Here is an 18,859-nt window from a genome sequence, read left to right as displayed (position 1 = left end):
ATACGTTTTTTTTTTTTATGCTAGCGCATACAGAAGGCTTCGATGCAGCCTCTCTACTGCTGAGAACGGTTGAAGCAATGGTGGTAATTACAAAAAAAAGGCCAGCAGGTGGCAGCAGAGTATAAGAGCTCAACCAGGGCCATGTTGAAACAAGCTGATTTCCCCACATTCTAAGCAAACTGATGACAGAAGAGACTCTAATCTTTCTTTTGGTAGGTAGTTCCATGTTTTTTTTTATAGCCATAGAATGCAATATTCTGTGGTCCTTGCAAAATCCAGTTAAACAGCCGAGAGCGAAGGGGGTTGCTTCAGTGAAAACGTCTGGGAGTGACTGAGTTTAATACTAACAAGAATCGTAAAAACGTGAACAGAAAAGTCGGCAATCTGAGTAGAGAGTATCAAGACAATTTCATGTAATTTTTAAATCTGGCCCTGTAGTTAGGTACTATTCCAAAAAATTACTATCACCTCAAATGACAAGAAATGAGTCGTATGCCATACAGAGAGATGAATAGTAGATCAAAACATAGTGCAGGATGACAATATAGCAACAAGTGTCTCTGTTGTTGACACATTCTGCCATTGAAGTAATCAGACAAATATTACGTGACAGCTTGACTCGCTCAAGTAGTTCTTCTTCTCTGTTGCGTCGTGTACGAGATCGATTACATTTCCTGCTTGTTACCTAATTTGCGGGCAGGTGTGTTCGCACTTGCTCTAATTTGAGCGCAGACATAATTGGCCCAAAGTCACCGAGAGTTCATCCAACAAGACGGTCGGTGCCAGGACCGTCCTGTTCCGACAACGTACGTGCATCGACCCACGCACACGCTTCTGGCAATGTCTCATGAAGTCTATCGCTGCTTAATAATCCAAAGAGCGCAGAGTCGGGGAATTCAAGGGAGTCCCTTCCAAATGCAAGCCGAGACAAGCCAGGTCGGTCCCTCTGGAATATGATCTTTACATTTTCCCCTGTGGTCAGCTCCCATTCCTAATGAGAATTGCTAAAAATGCTAACATGCTAACAATTGACATGCTAACATACAGCAATGGTATCAACTTGAGTACAGAAAGCGCTGAGGCAGATAAGTCCAATTTCTGAGAATCAAGACAATTCCAAGATGCTAATAGTTGTTATGCTAACACGTAGTAAGATAAGAAATATTCGAGTGCGCCCAGACAAATTTGTAAGGATTTTATAGCTTGCCATGTGGTCGCGTAAAATTCCAATTGTAGCTTCTAGTTGGGGAGGGGGGGGGGGGGGGGGGGGGTCTAACATGCTAACAGTTGATATGCTAACACAGTATTGGTATCCAATTGTAGCTTCGAGTTGGGGGGGGGGGGAAATGCTAACATGCTAACAGTTGATATGCTAACATAGCAATGGTATCAACTTGAGTACAGAAAGTGCTGGGGCAGATAAGTCCAATTTCTGAGAATTAAGAAAATTCCAAGATGCTAATAGTTGGTATGCTAACACGTAGTAAGATAGGAAATATTTGAGTGCGCCCAGACAAATTTGTAAGGATTTTATAGCTTGCCACGTGGTCGCGTAAAATTCCAATTGTAGCTTCGAGTTGGGGGAAAAAAATGCTAACATGCTAACAGTTGATATGCTAACATAGCAATGGTATCAACTTGAGTACAGAAAACGCTGAGGCAGATAAGTCCAATTTCTGAGAATTAAGAAAATTCCAAAATGCTAATAGTTGGTATGCTAACACGTAGTAAGATGGGAAATATTTGAGTGCGCCCAGACAAATTTGTAAGGATTTTATAGCTTGCCATGTGGTCGCGTAAAATTCCAATTGTAGCTTCGAGTTGGGGGGAAAAAATGCTAACATGCTAACAGTTGGTATGCTAACATACAGCCTTATTCGAGTGTGCCCAGACAGATTTGTAAGGATTTTATAGCTTGCCATGTGGTCGCGTAAAATTCCAATTGTAGCTTCTAGTTGGGGGGGGATGCTAACATGCTAACAGTTGATATGCTAACATACAGCAATGGTAGCAACCTGTATTTTCTATTCAAGTGTTGAAATACTAGAATGCTAACAACTGCTATGCTAAACTATATATAACAAGTAAGCAACAATAGTTTTTTTGTCATGCCCTTCCGTTAGGTACAATTTCTGAGAATCAAGAAAACTCTAAGATGCTAACAGTTGGTATACTAGATAGCACAAAACCACTTCACTATCATTTAGTGAAAAATAGACACAGCCCATGCCAGCGGGTTAAAGCCAATTAATGACAAACGTGAACACAAATCAAAGCGGAAACGCGCGAACGGCATGTGCGAGCTAACGAGAAGGTGGGTAATGCGATCGGCACCCACATGAGCAGGAAAAAGGACACCGCGGATGCAATTCTGGAAAAACCCTCACACAAACCGATACAAATGATTCACTCACAAACACACCTTCTATTGTTGAGAGAATTTGGGTTTGGGCCAGGGAATACATTTTTGTGGCTTTGTCACTTAAGGCCCAGGTTTTGTTTTTGTCTTTAAATATAAGGTTTTAAAACTTTTTGGCTGTCTAGTGAATATTACCCCTTACCACAGGGCAATTAAAAGGGTGAAGAAAAAAAAAAAAAAGATCAAGAAAAAGGGGCAATTCATGAAAAATTGTAGGGGAAATAAAAGGTAAAAAGATTCCTGCCACCTATTGTTGTTTTGTTTCCCCTGAAGTTTGTCAAGCACAACATAAAAAGTGATTAGTGACATCATCATCTTGAGGCTTCCCTTCCTAATGTTGTTTACATCTTCATCTCCCTTTCAAGTGTAAGAAACGACGCTCAATCTTGCTGAGTGACGACTCGCGGCCTCCAGGTGAGCCCCGGCAGGCGGCTCGCGTTCCTCCCCGTGCGCTCATTCATCATCGGCCACACGCAAAAAATGTGCACAGCAACGCGTCCATAAGAGAATATGAAGGAACTCGTATCATAAGAAGGAAGGGAAATGAAAGCAAAAACAAGCCGCAGTTCACCTCACTACAACCCATGAAGGAATTTGTACAAAAGTTGACAGCATATTGCAAACGTTATTTTTTGTTGACTTCAATATAATAACACATACAAAATGATGACCAAATTAACATTGTTAAATTTGACATTAGAAACAAAGTTTTTATGAAACCGCTCGATGGACAATTTATTGATTGATTTTTTTGAGTGAAACAGGCGTATCATTAATTAATTGACTGGCAGCCATTTTGACTGAAGCAACCCCAGCTGTTTCACTGGATTTTGACTGATTTTCTAAGGCCCGCAGAATTTTGTGTTCTATTGCTATAAAAACCTACCAAAAGAAAGATTAGAGCCTCTTCTTTCATCAGGACAAAAAAAGTATATTTCTATCTGTTTCCATTTTGCAGAAAACTAGCATTAGAATATAGCTAAGTTTCAGCATTCACAAATCTGCTTAGAACTGTGGGGAAATCAGCTTGTTGCAACAAGGCCCTGGTTGATCTCTTATACTCTGCTGCCACCTGCTGTCCGTTTGTGTAATTACTACCATTGCTTCAACCGAGGCTGCATCAAAGTCTTATCTATGCTCTAGCATAAAAATAAAAAAAATAATAAATGTCTTTGGGACACTTAAAACATTTAAAATAGAACGTATTTATAGGTTTTTTTGGGAGCCAATGAGTTAAAATTAATTTCCTTACATACGTCTGTATATGGCAACATTGCCTGAATCAGCAATATTTGTATTGCCCTTTTGCACTTTTCCTATTCCAAGTGCTCTTGAAGCCAACACAGTGAGTGTTCTTGTCGAGTGGCTGGTGTGTGGAAAAAAAAAAAGAAAAAAAAAAAAGACGGGTTCCAGTCTCGGCTTCATCTTGGCAGGAGACGAAGCCAGACTGGGAATGGAGATCTCAAATGTAATTGGCGCAAAATGAGCTCTGAAAAATGTGCAAATTGATGCTCCAAGACGTTCATTTCCCATGGTATCTGGGTAAATATTATGAGTCACCCATCTGTCGAGTCTGACCGCTTTCATTTCAGTCCGCTGCCATCACAATTAGTCAGAGTGGAGACTTGTGCAAAAAGTGGCCCGTTTTGTTGGAGACCACCACAAATAACGAACGTCTCAATCGCAAACCATCTCGCGATTGTCGGCTTTCATTGGAAATCGAGCTTGTGGTACGGCTCATCGGGTTTTAAACAAGCTCTGGCTGGGTGTGGGTGTTATCCAAACAAATCAAATTGAACCTTAGATGACATCATAGTGACGTAACTACAGAGTACAGTGGGAATCGTGTTTAGCGCGCGGGTTACGACACCAAACGATCGACGCATGCCTGAATTGTCAGCGGTGGAACTTTCTGAAGTCGCGCATTAGTTCTCACTTGTACGGTTCTCCAAATTAGAGGCTGCAAATAAGTGTTTTATTTGTCACTCCCAACTGACTTTTGCTCTAAAACGAATAAAAAAAAAAAAGAAAATAGACAATTTCGTCAAATGGATAATGTCAGCTAGCTTAATGCTAACGTATAATGTGAAACACCATTGATAGGCTAACAGAAACTATCAGCATTACGTTTGCTTGAGTTTCGCTAGGTTGGGCGAAAAAACATCATTTTCAAGAAACACAATTAGGTCGAAACCAAAAGGTAAGCAAGAGCTGCACAGGGAGTCAGTAGCCACTCTTTAGCTCCACCCCTCGTCGTCATGGTAACAAAACATAGCCCTGGTTGATCTCTTATACACTGCTGCCACCTGCTGGCCGTTTGCGTAATAACTACCATTTCTTCAACCGTTCTTTTCAGTTGAGTGGCTGCATCAAAGCCTTCTGTATGCTCTAAAAAAAATACATGTATAAATACGTCTTTGGGAGACTTAAAACATAAAAAAAAACGTTTTTACACGTTATTGGGAGCAAATGAGTTAATTTTAGTAGCTGCTTTGTTTTTTTTTGACTGTAGGCTAATAATTATTTGGAAGGATATTTTTTGTGTTTACTCTGTGTGTACTAGCATTTAATAAAACAAACAAACAAACAAAAAACGTATAAATACGTCTTTGGGACACAAAACATTAAAATAGAACGTATTTTTTACGTTTTTGAGAGCAAATGAGTTAATAATCTCATTTTTTTGTGTGATTAAAATAATGCTTTAAATTTGACAGCACTAATAAATTGACAATTTTTGAATGCATAGTTTGGCCCCCAGAAACGTGATGGGCGGGGTTTCCATCCAGTGCGGGTGAGGCTGTTTTGCAAAAGTAAGAAAAGGATGAGACACACGCTTGTGAGTAAATCTTCATTCGTTCTAATTGCCTCGACCGGTTTTACACGACAATTTGAAAAAAAAAGAAAAAAAGAAGTGACACTTTTCCATGTCTCCATTTGTATTGGAAGTGAAGCGAGCCAGACAAGATTTGTGTTATTAATGGCCAAGCAGCAGAAAAAACAGTCACGACTCCTAATGCTGAAAACAGACTTCGGTCGGGACAAGAAAGCAGCGCCATTCTGAAAAAGGGATGATTATTTTATTTCAATACGGACGAGAAAAGAAAACACGCCCGCCGCCAACACAAGTTGTCGGTTAGCGTTGAGCTGCAAAGCCAATTTGCCAAGAAGGAGATTTTTTATATCGTCAGGCTGAGAGTTTTAAAAGGACGCTTGAAACAAGTCAAATTGTTCGGCAGGTGCAAGTCGACTTCCATTTTCATACCAATGATACGTTCACGTGGTGTGACGATGTACCGACAGGTGAAATGGATGTCCTAATTGGACGAACCGCTCATGACATCATCAACCTTGATGTTATGACATATAATCGGATCTCAATATAAAAAAAAAAAAAAAATGACTGTAAATGAAAAAAATAACATATTATGAATGAAAAAGCATTTATAATAAACTAAAAATCAAACAAAAATGAAAAGACAAATGAATATACTGTGCTGTATAATAAGTAAATTTAAAAAAAATACTTTAATGGAAAAAATGAATATAAATTAAAAAAAAAAATGAATGAAAAAGCATTCATAATAAACTAAAAAAAAAAATCATGCCAAAATGAGAAAAAAAAACATAATAAAAAATGAAAAAAAATACTGTGCTATATAATACAAAAATGGAAAAAAACAACAACATTTATAATGGACAAAATGACTGTAAAGGAAAAATAAATGATGAATGAATAAAAAAAGCATTCATAATAAACTAAAAAAAATCATACCAAAATGAAAAAACAATAAAAATATATATACTGTGCTGTATAATAAGTAAATAAAAAAAAAAACATACCTTTAATGGAAAAAAAATAATGTAAACAAAGAAAAAGAAGATATGATGAATGAAAAAGCATTTAAAATAAAGTAAAAATCATACCAAAACGAAAAAAAAGATAATTGTAAGTTTACACTTATTTTAAATGCTGCCTTGTGCTGTTAAAGGCGTTTTTTTTTATGATGTCAATTTCCCCCTGGTAGCAATTAGCTCAATTTCCTTGCTTTGCTATAAGACTTTTTTTTTTTTGTCTAAACTGTAATTTTAGTGCACTTTAGCACACTATATACTTTTCCATGTGTTTAGTTCTTCAACACAGTTAAATCTCCAATTGCGGCCTCTGGGATTTCTGCTCGATCGCATTACCTCGATTAAAAAAAATCGACGCTCCCTTATAAGATTTCATCTGCGGCTCGAGTACGCATCCGACTTTGCGAGCCTGGTGTGGAAGTTAGCAGCGGAATTGCTCCCGCGTGTGTTTAATGCGACTCAAAGCGCTATGACGCGTCGGTATTAAGAGCTTGGTCAAACACGCAGCTAAACAAACAAGTGCCAAAGCTGGCTAACACCCCCCCAAGAGTGGAGGGGGAAGGGGGGGGGCTTGCGCAGCCTACAAATGCTGCTAGCGCGCTAGCGGTTACAACCGAACAGTTGAAGCGCCGTCGCTGACAAGCAAGAGTTACGAGCAGATTTCCAACCTCGGTCAAGGTTGTTTTGTCGTTAGCGAGACGGTTTCCCAGTCTCGTCCAGGAATGTGAACATAAAGGGGAGCATCAACAACAACGGCAAACACATTCAGGGAAGGAAAATTATTCCTCATACATTCTGATAATAGCTTGATGTTGTCAGCTACAAAAAGCTGCCACAATATCGTCGTCGTCATGTTCACGATCAGGGCTGGGACTCTTTGACTGTCTCACGATTCGATGACGATTTTTGGGTCGACGATTTCGATTCAGAATCGATTTTCGATTCTCGATTCAAACGATTTTCGATTCAGAATGATTTGATTGACAAATGATTTCTGCTTCAATTTACAATCATGCACAACATTGTCATGATCTACTCCAGTCTGCTTTGCAAGACAAAATGACAGACATTAAAGTGTTTTTGTTTTTTTAAACATTTATTGTGTATTGTAAGCGCCTTTTTCCACAAAAACAGCATGTAGGCTACAACTGCCTTTTCCCCTTCTTCTTCATTTTGAATTTAAGTAAAATAGATTTTTGGATATTAAAAATCGATTCGATTCATAAATGAGAATCTCGATTATTTTATGAATCGATTTTTTGGCACACATTCACGATACTTAAAGGGACACTTTACTTATTGATCCATTTTTAGCAGCAAAAAGTTGCTACTTTTTCAATAATTAATTTGGTGACGTGATTATTTTTTTATGTACATTTAATAACTTTTAAACCATTGTTAAAATGAATCGAACGCCGGCATGTTTGTTACACGTGACTAAATAACCCGGATGTTTACGTCACTAGTGTGTAAACGCTACACTATGGAAGCACTATGCAACGCAGCCGTGCATCTAGCGTCAAACCCGGAAGGATTAAACCTTATCGCTTTGAGCCAACACGACAAAATAACACTACCGAAGGAAAGTCTGCCTTGGATGTGAAAGTTGTGGCGCCAGATGGTCTTTTCGGGCACAAAATAAACTTTGACGAACGAGTGAATCAGGCGGGGGGTGAGTGGTGCTCGTGCGGGAGCTGCAGGAATGGACAATCCGCTAATGAATGTGTGCTGTCTGGAAATGAAAGAACTCGAGGATCGGTTCCTTGCGGACAATCTCAACTGCATCCTGGAACATGAGACATTCAACATGGCAATACTAAATAGACATTCTCAGGATAGCTTTGGTTGCGATGAAAGATGTGAAGAAGAAAAGTCTTGGAGGAGCCAATATCCAACAGGTAAAGTGACACACAGTACGAGCAATGCAAAACGTGTGGAACTGACGAAATATTTCAGGAAAAAGAAAAAATAGTAAAATTAAATGTATCGTCGTTACAGCACCCAACCTCCCCTAGCTGTTTTTTTTTTTTCTTTTTTGCGTAGCGTCCCACTGCGGTCAGGCCAGCCGCCATTCGAAAAGACGAAGTCAAGCCAGCCGCCCCAACGATTGTTAATACTGTGCATTACGGTAACGTGCCGACGTGCCCCTGCGTTGGCCACCTTCAAATGAATTATGAAATAAAACAGTCCGTGCAGTATAATAACCAATGCCCCCCCACCCCCGAAACATGCCTACCTTTCGCTTTAAATTTGCTTCGCTTCTCCGAGATCTTTCAGTGGCCGTAGTAAGACCTCGATTTGTGTCGGCTGTTGTGAGAGTGAAGGCTCCGTGTTGCTAGCAGTTGCGGCTCCTCCATCGGCTTGATTATTTCCCACGTCTGGTTCTTTAAAGATACTCGGTACTGCGTTGGGCTTTAGTATTAGGCGTGTGGCGTACCCCATCTCAAATTGTAACATATATTCGAAGTCCTCATGCCTGAAATGTTCGCTGCGCGCACGCCTGCTTGTCCTTCGGGAGGTTGACAGCACTTAGCAAACAAACCATTGTCTACTCAAGTAGCTTTTTTTTTTTTTTTTTTTTTTTTTTTTTTTTTTTTTTTTTTTTGGGGGGGGGGGGGGTCTCGCGGGTTTTTCCTTGCCGACGCCTTGCAAAATTTTGCAATACAGTAAGGCATAACTGACGTTTGTGTCTTCCTCGTTGTTATGTCTGCGTGAACTACTGTTCCCCAAGCGAGTATACACACTAGTGACGTCACCACTCGGGGGCGTTGCAACACGGAAGTACTTCTATGTTGAAAAAAGTTAAATAAATCAATATAGGAGTGTATTCTTCAGCTCTTATGCATGTTTCGTAGCTATACTAACTATTTACTGCCAATCAAGCCATACATGTAAAATTAAAGGAGCCTTCCTTTAAAAGCAGCACATCTGTGGGGGAAAAAAAAAAAAAAAAAAAAAAGTCAAGTTGATTTCCATTTGTGCAGTTCTAGCACCCTCTGGTGGCTAGTTTTTTGTAAGTGAAATTTAATTTTCATTAGGGATGTTTTGGCCCTTCTATGTTTAAAATCTACACTAATTGTCCGATAAAGGGGAACGTAATATGCCTGTGAACCGAGTCAATATGTGGAGGAACTCAATGTGTGCGTGCAACATAACATAATAATAATAATAATAAGAATAAACATAACATTGATGTTATGTACAAAAGCACAATATTCTTTTTTTTTTTTTTTCGCCAATCTTCCCACAACATCGTGATAACATCATATGGAGATGTTTGAATATCGTTACATCCCGAGTTATCTATGAACAGGAGCAGAATGAGTAATTCTACCTTTACATATTATCTGGACTACTTAGTACAGACACTGTAAGTTTGAGTACTTTTTGCCACCTCTGATTATTCTCCGCAAAGTCAGCAGAAATTCCAGTGACTCTACAGCACACATAACAGCTCTGAAACGTATTTATAAAGATAAAATAAAAAAGCAAGGTAACCTAAAGGGGATCCTAATCTGGAATTTTTCTGGTCTTATTTCATCGCTTTAGCCGTGTGTAAGCGCAAGCGAATTCCCCCTAAGCTCCGACTTCCTTCCTCCCTGCCCGACACAATGCTGCCGCGCTCTCAGACTGCGCGCCCCGTGGGACGAACATGAGACATGCACGTGAGATACGTTCAGCCGTTTTTACGCGAGCGCGCGTGACACAATATCTCGCCGTAGTGTGGGAGAATTCTCGCCGAGTCTGGTTGAGCGTTGGCCGCGTTTCAAGCAAGCGCCTGGCGGCCAATCCCCCCCGGGGGGGCGCGAGCCGAACCCAAACAGCCAGCTGTCAATCACGGCCAGGCCAACCAAATGGCGGTCACGACCCGGGAACAGGAAGAGAGGCCTTCGCTGTCCCCGAACGGATCTCGCCGGGCTGATGGGGGTTTTGAGCGGGAGACATTTTTCATGTCGCTTGCAAACACGGCTAAATAATATCGACTTACGCAGGCGGGGACCAAAAAAAGTTCACATCTCGAGTGGAGCCCGACAAATCCTCCCCTGGGCTGGGTTAAAGAAAAAAAAAGAATAATCGATTATCAAATCGATTTTCCTTTTCAAACCTGATCAATTATTTTGAGATCTTTTTTCCTATGAATTTATAAGAAATTTTAATTTTAAAGGCCAAGTTTTTTTTTTTTGTATTTTACTGTTTTCTTGACAATTAGTGTATACCCTGAATTTAAAAGAATTATGATTATGACACAAAATCATTTAACCCGTTAGTTCCTACGCAGAATTGAAGTTTTTACCATCTCCTTGATGTTCCATAATTAATCAATACCGGATGGAAGTGAAGTGAATTGAATCGGAAGAAAAAAAAATAAAAAATCTCTGGATACCTCTACAATACGATACGATACAGGGCTGACGATAACGATTATCTCCACCATATGACGATACCATGATTTATCGATATATTGGTCAGGTAATCGTCCACGATTAAAACTAATCAAGACATAAATTGATGGGGGGGGGTTTTCCAATGAGAAAATAGTTTCTTTTGTACCATTTTTCATCTGATAAAACTCATCATGAAAAAAGAATATAAATAAATATCAATAAATAAAAAAAATACAAATAAATAATAAAAAAATAAAAAAGTAATATTATAATAAAATAATATGCATATAATATGAATACATGATAAATACATATAAAATAATAATAATAATAAATAAATAAATAAATAAAAAAAATAAGATCATGAGTCTTCTTCGCCTGAAGAATCCCGGACATTTCCCTGCCACTCCCCCTAGCGGCCCGCCAAGTAATTGCTCACTATGGAATGAGCAATGTGGCTGTATATTATCTACAAATATCGACACTTTGGCGTAGCCATATCGATAATCGATCGGGAGACAAAGTATCACATTTTATATGGCGATGTCACACACGAGCGCACTCCGTACGGTGGAACGTAACGGCAGACTCAAAAAAAAAAAAAACATTTGCTTCCAGGTCAACCTTGCGTCTGAACATGCCGCTCACTATGTTCGCCGTCATGATCTTGTCTCATTTGTCGACTCTGAACAAACTCGTCGAGGCTAAACATTGAGCTGTGGCGAGTGACAAGAGTGAACGCGAGAACGCGAGGAGAAGGACGAGGGCTGCAGGAAAGATGGATGGAATGAGGCAGGAAATGAAAGGCTTTCTCCACTTTCACTCGCCGTGACCTCATCAGCGTGATGGCGGCTTTTATGAGCTTTCCCCTCTCGACGCCCACACGCCACCTTACACGTGCCGGGACGCGCACGCTCGCACTTTCACGGGTCCGGGACGCCGCCAGACCCCCCTTTTTTTTTTTTCTTCCTTTTTGAGTTACCATCAAGATTTCCAACCAAGACATCTCTTATTAATAACTGGGCGAGACCACAGCTTAGGCAAACTGACTATTTTCCGTCATGTTGTGATGTGGAAGAAGCAAGTCAAACGCCGAACGAGAACCAAAATGGCGGCATGTCAGGATCAACAAAAGTCATTTAGAAATTAGACTTTTTTTTTTTTTTTTCCCAGGTTGTGACTTCACGGTGAGGTGTCCCATGACTTTTGTTGACATTTTGAAAAGGGGAACTTTTCAAGACAGTCTGTCATTGTGGGAATGCTGAAAGCATTCCCCAGCATTCCCACATATTCGTATTCTTTATTCTTCTTTATTATTATTATTATTATTATTATTATTATTATTATTATTATTATTATTATTATTATTATTATTTCAGGCAAATTTAATTCTCCACCCTTTTTTGCCATCAAACAACTCCCACATAATACTTCCGATTTACACCATTCAAATTTCTACTGCTCATACTACTACTACTACTACTACCTAGTAGTAGTAATTACTAGTTACTAGTAATACTACTATTACTACTACTGATACTAGTAGTAATTACTAGTTAATTACTTTATTTTCACATAAGTTATCGTTCAATTTACGTCATCAGCATTCAGCTTTCAGCATTCCCACGCAATTTCTCCAGAAATTGCACTTGGTCTAGTTGTGTGTGCGAGGTTGTTTTTCAGCATAAAGATCGTGAAATAGTTTGAGATCCGAAAAGGTTCAATACAATCTGCTGACAAAAAAATGTATATATCCTGACTAAACCGAGACTAAAACATTGACAGTTTTTGTTGACTAAAACGAGACAAGTAAAATTGTGTTTCCTTGGACTAAAATAAAGACTAAAATTGTAGATGTATAGTCGACTAAAAATGGACTAAATAAAAACGGGATGGGGTTGGCTAACTGTGATCAAAACTAACAAGCGTCATTGAAATTGCACTCAAACTGAGAATCAATTTAAAAACGGCTTAGAGGGATTACTGATGACGTGCATATTTTTCTACATATGAATTGTACCCATTTATAAAAATGTGAAGTTATAAATAAAGAATTAAAAAACACAAAACTGAATTGTTTGACAGCTCCTGGTTTTTGAATTGAATGTCCAAATATTGCTTCACATGGAATCCGTTTTGTGTCGCACAAAATATTGGGCACTGTCAGACGCATGAAGCTAAACACTTTTTGGAAAACGCCAGCAAGACAGACGGACGGACGGACGGGCCCCTGCGTGGGCCACAAAACAACAAACAGTCCAAAAAGGATCACTTAAGGGGCGGTTGGCCGTCGCCAAGAGCTCGAGGCAACACCTGATCTCACTTTCCGTATCACAATCGGTTTATCGAGAGGAAAAAAAAAAACCTCAAGCGGGGGGTCGCGGCTAACCGGCCGTCAGATTGCTTGTCCTGTCTACGTGCTCACGTTTAGGACAGGGAGGGAAAATGAAAGATACTGCGTCCAATTGTGCCAACGCACGTTTGGGCCCCGGGGACAGAAAAGGAGTGAACCGAGAGCAAAAAAAACAAAAAAAAAACGCCGCAACTGGACGACAAAGCAAGTTAACGTCAAAACGTGAAAATGTAATCCAGCCCTCATGATTGCAACATTATCATCTCCGGGCAAAGCGGCGCATCCGATCAACCTTGATCAAATATTCCTTTTGTGTTTGCGTGTGGAAAATGGATTCTATTGGGTGGCCCCAAGGGGGAGGCGGCAGCCAGCCCCTTTTACCATGATTAGGTATTCCGCATTCAGTCTCAAGTTCGGCACGTTGGGGGGTCGGGAGACCCTCGGGCTTTCTCGGAACCTGGATTATATTTTGCTATCTGCTATTTACTGCGGCTTTTTTTGTATCAAAACAAACAAATGAGATAATGTGAATGGGGAGTCTGGGATTAATTTTGAAGCAGCTGATTAGCGTGCGTGTGCGTGTGCGTCCCGGGATAATGATGTCTGGGACCGAGTCGAAAAAGCCTCCAGGCTGCAAAATAGACGCACTCCCAGATTCCCACCCGACACCCCCTCCACCCTCTGGCACATGATCCGTCTCTTCTTTGTGTTGTTTTAGAGGGGGGGGGTCAACATGCGGCCCGCGGGCCACGTAAGGCCTCGTGAGAGCAATTTTTGATCCGGCCCGGAATGTGAACCAATTCAGGAACGGTGATTAAAAAGATATTCCAAATACAAATAAAAAGTCGTTTTTCATAAATATGAGTCCTTGTATGGGTCATTTTCATTTCCATGTCATTTGATCAAAAATGGGGATAGACCGATTATCGGCGGCAATAATCAGCATTTTGACGAATATCGGTATCGCCCATTTTGAATCATATGCACGATAATAAATCCATTAAAAAAAAAATGTTATTTAAATTTCCAGACATACTGCGTAAATATCTCTTTTCAAACCGTTATTGATGATTTAATATGAAATTTAAACGTGCATTACGATAAAGACAAACAGCTTAATAAATATCATCCGAGTTGAGCATTGCCCTTCAAAGTATGTGGATACAAGTGCATAAATGATCCCAACGACTCAATAAAACCATTACGCTACTCTTGTCTTCATACAATCCAGCAATTTTTCTGACAATTTCACAAAATCATACGTACCTAAAAAAAAAAAAAAAAAAAAAAAAAAAAAAAGGAAGCGGCGAGAGGTGAGGCTACATTCAAAATGTGCTAGCTTCAATATTGCACACTACATCTTAAAAAAAATAATGTGCTATTATAGGGAAGAACAGTAAACAATTTTGCAAGCTATTCCCAAATTGTTTTACAAACAGTGAAGTCTTATTTTTAGACTACTATGAACTCATTCAAACCCTTGTCCTAAACTCCCAAAGACTTTTTTTTAATGCAAGAAGAGCTTCTGACCTGAAGAGGTCGCTTAAAGCAACGGTAGTTATCCCCAAAAAATGGTCAGTAGCTGGCAGCAGAGTATACGAGATCAGCCAGGGCCACGTTAAAATAAACTTTTTTTTTTCCCCCCAGTGTTTTCAACAGGTTTGTAAATAATGATGAAACTTAGCGATATTCTAATGCTAATTGCTGCAAAACTGAAACATCTTTTTTTTGGTAGGTTCCATGTTTTTATAGCAATAGAACAAGATATTCTACGGGCCTTGCAAAATCAGTCAAAATCCAATCAAACGAAGGCGGTTACTTCAGCGAAAATGGCTGGGAGTGAATGAGTTAATATTTTAAATGACAATTTTAACCAATTTTGCAATAATATTTATCAAACTACTGTGAAAAGAAAATAGAGCAAAATGTCTTACTATTCGGTGGCATTTTTAGGACTTTTCAAAAGGCGGGATCAAGCGTCGATGAAATATGTTTGAAATAAAAGACTCTGTGAAGAAGTAGATGACCACAATACTCACAGAAACAAACACGAGTCTCTTTTATTGATTAGAGGAACAAAAAGTCTTCCAGAAAAGCCGCCGGAACAGATCAAGTGAGAGTCAAGGCAGCACCCGGATCAGGTCCAGGCTGATGCGTCCCCTCGCCGCGTCCACGTCTAGGACGCGCACCTCCACCCTCTCCCCGGGCCCCAACGCCAGGCTGCGGCGGCGCTGGCTAACGGGCAATTTGTCCAACGTCATTTTGCTCTTATGGATGAGCCCCGAGCGGCCCACGCCGATGTCTACGAAAGCCCCGAATAGACACGTGTTTTCCACCCGGCCCGTCAGGACCGCGCCCACCTGGAGGTCGCGTATGGACACGATGCCCCGCTTAAAGTCCTCCTGCCCAAAATCTGGGGACGGCAAAGAGAACAAGATCAGATCAAATCAGGTTGTTTTGGGTTTTTTTTTTCCACGGGTAAGGGAAAGGGATGCTTGGAAAAATAACGGCAGGACGTGAAAGGACAGAGGGGATTGCATTTCGGGAAGTAACCAAATCCTCGTCTTTGCATATTTCCACATTTTTGCCAAGCCTCCTTCCATGCGATACCGTTCTTCCCTTTTTGTGTCGTTTGAAAGCAAACAATGGAGGCAAGGGAAGTGGCGCGGGCCAAATTATCCCCAACAACATCGCGATAGCGTCAGTCCATCTGTTGACTCAGCTGAGCGTGCAACCCAAGAAGATACTTCACGTAACAATAACGTCATTTTTGAAATTCTGCTAATGGAGGACGGACGATTTTTTTTTTTTCTCTTCAAAGTGACCTGGAAATAAGACCTCCATCGTTCTCATCCATTTTAAGTGATATCCACTCAGTTTGGATTAAAAAAAATCACTCATAATGTGACATTTTATCATTCCTTTACAGATCATTGCAAGATAATATAATTATTAATAAATACTGTAATATTACAATATATAGATTAAAGGGATGTAACGATATCCAAATGTCACGATATATTTAATATTTAATTATCACAATATTGTGGGGAGATTGGCAATATTTAAAAAAAGCACAATATTGGGAAAAAAAAAAAAGAGCTCATACTAAAAGAAGCCCAATATTGCGCTTTTGTACATAACATCAATGTTATGTTGTTATTTTTATTATTATATTAGTATTTTTATGTTAATTCACGCACATATTGACTTACTTGTAGATTTTAAACACAGAAGGGCCAAAACATCCCTAATGAAAATTAAATTGCACTAAAAAAAAAGCCACAAGAGGGTGCTAGAACTGCACAAATGGAAATCAAGCTGGCATTTTGTAACAGATGTGTTGCATTTCAATATCGTGAACATGACGACGACGATATTATGGCAGTTTTAATATCACGACATCGCGCTTATCGTTACATCCCTAACAGATTATGCATTACAGTGTTCCCTAGTAAAGCATGATTGCACGTTGTATTGATAACAATAGTACTACTTGAATAACACCTGAAGTTGAAGGGAATCATTTGGCTAACTGCAGCAGACTTTTGATTTCGGTCGAAAGCGGATCAAGGAAAACCTCAGCGTGTGCGTCCCTGTGTGCGCGCGTGTTGCATGAGACAGGTCTTACCTTGGCGTATGTCAAAACCAGGAGGTTGGGTGAGGCCGTCCATGATGAGCCGGAGGGTCTCGGGCGTGGTCCCGACCGTTCTGGACAGCTCGTCGACGCCGCAGCTGGCGACTTTCTGCTCCACGCTCTGTTTGAGACGCGCGCTGCCGATCTCGCTGGCGTTCCCGCCGATCAGGGAAAGGAACCTGGGAGATTACGATTCATCGAGTTACGTCGGGATCCATCAGTGCTGCTGTATTGATTGATATGCAGATCGCCCAACGTTTGCATGAAGAGTAACTGAGAGCTCGGCCAAAGATGCAGTCAGACTTGAGGCGAATCGCAAGATCCAGCAGACTAACGGATTATTATTACTTTTATTTTTTTTTTTTAATCCTGTCCAAACAGTTTAGTAGGTTTTTACCAAAATTTGTGTCTGAACTAACATATAGATATTCATTTGCAGTAAAATAGAAAAAAAAAACTTTTTCTTTTAAGCTATATTGACAGATTTGTTTAAAAAACAAAAAAATAAAAAATTGCAGAGCTTCCAGGGTCATTAGCATGTGTTAAGCTAAATAAAAAAAAAAAAAAACAATAATAATGAAAATTAAAAAACAAGTAAATATATCTTGAAAGATTTCTACTGTAAGTAAAGTTTTTTAAAATTTCAACATAATTTCTTGATTTTTTTTTGTTTTTAATAAAAACTGTAGGGAGTTCCTATTTTTTTTTTTTTATAAAGTGGAAACTTAAATAGATCCATAATTGAAAAATTTACCTGCATCGCACTGAGTGACAAATGCATGTGAATGAAGCTCATTTGGGTTTTTTCTTTTAGGGTTCGAAAAACATTTCAAAAGATCTTTGCAGTGAAAAATTGTCTGAATAGGTTCCAAATGTGTTGAACGACAAGTCAAAAGTGACGGTGAACATCTTACAATTCCCGATGAAAACCCCAAATTCGCTACGTTGGCAAGTATTCGCCGCTCAGCGAGATACCAGCCTTATCAGCCTTCAGATTAAAAAAAAGAAAATGGCCGATGCCGATATTTGTCAAAATGGCAAATATTGGCACCGATTATCGTCTATCCCTAATTTCCGAGTTACCAAAACGCCTTCTAGGCTACGAATATAAAATGAAACCACAGAAAAGCGGAAGACGACGCTGACGATTTTCGACTCTGAAAGCAAGTGAGCTTCAATAAAGGAAAAAATGAATGTGTAAAAAAAAAAAAAATGAATAGGAGAAAATTGCAGGGGGTGGTGTCAGTAATTACACAAAATTAAGCACTGCCTACATCATAAAAATGTGCCTATGCTCAGTAAAACATACACTTACTGTGTTAACTTGTTTTTGTAAAATAAAAAAAATAAAAAAATAAAAATAAAAAAGGCATGCTATAATCGCCATGACACCTCATCTCCGCTTTTAAAGGCCGCCAGGAAAAAAATAAAATAAAATATCTCCTCATTTTGGGGATGTTGACACCCATTAAAACCTGATCCAAACCTATTAACGTGACTATATTCTGCAGCAACTCAAACTGGCATGAGAACCAGAGTGGCACATAAAAGCTTATGGAAAAATGTATGTGTATATTATTTACAGTGCAACTTTTCCACAGCTGGTGATGGATGTGAATGCATTAGTGTGTGTGCGTGGACCAGCTGGGTGGTGTCTGTGATGGATGTCGCTCGCTGGCAGCCTGACGCCAACCGCCCCCCCCCCCAGCTGTCCCACCCACTCGCCACAGTGATGGACTGAACAGGTGGGGGCGCACACATAATAGCGATTCATAGAAAATGCTTATTTGGCAGCGGCGGGGGGACCGCGCGGATGTAAAGGGGACACGGCTTGTGTACAAACATGTGCCAGACAGCTGTGTCAACATGTGTCAATTCCTACTTTCTTGATATTACAAAAAAATAATAATAATAATCTTCCAAGACCATGCTATTTGAACCTTGCTAGCATTTTAGTGGCCCAAATAACGTTGTTGTAATCTGATTTAAGATTTAATGACCTTTGTTGACATCACACTGGATTTGGACTGATTTTGCAAGGCCCACAGAATATTGTGTTCTATTGCTATAAAAACATTGGAAGCTACCAAAAAAAAGATTAGAGTCTCTTCTTTCATCAGTTTCCGTTTTGCAGCAATTAACATTAGAATATAGCAAAGTTTCGTCATTATTCACAAATCTGCTAAGAATTGTGGGGAAACGGCCCTGGT

The 18,859-nt window shown here is 39.7% G+C and overlaps 1 protein-coding gene across 5 annotated transcripts in view; it reads right to left on the bottom strand.

Annotated features, from left to right (window-relative positions):
• srbd1 (S1 RNA binding domain 1) overlaps nucleotides 1–18,859 on the bottom strand; it is a 109,173-nt gene that overhangs the window by 48,506 nt on the left and 41,808 nt on the right. For 3 of the 5 annotated variants that reach the window (XM_077495756.1, XM_077495757.1, XM_077495755.1), the window contains 2 exons: nucleotides 16,644–16,828; nucleotides 15,048–15,425 (listed from right to left, as the gene is read on the bottom strand). In XM_077495756.1, coding sequence (XP_077351882.1) covers nucleotides 15,133–15,425; nucleotides 16,644–16,828 — 478 coding nt within the window. In that variant the 3' untranslated portion in view covers nucleotides 15,048–15,132. Of the gene's footprint in view, nucleotides 1–15,047; nucleotides 15,426–16,643; nucleotides 16,829–18,859 lie in introns of those variants that run through there. The other 2 variants (XR_013278486.1, XR_013278487.1) reach the window with 1 other exon arrangement.

Source organism: Festucalex cinctus, chromosome 14, assembly GCF_051991245.1.
Source record: "Festucalex cinctus isolate MCC-2025b chromosome 14, RoL_Fcin_1.0, whole genome shotgun sequence".
Taxonomy (NCBI): Eukaryota; Metazoa; Chordata; class Actinopteri; order Syngnathiformes; family Syngnathidae; genus Festucalex; species Festucalex cinctus.
This window is presented reverse-complemented; position numbering and strand designations above follow the sequence as displayed.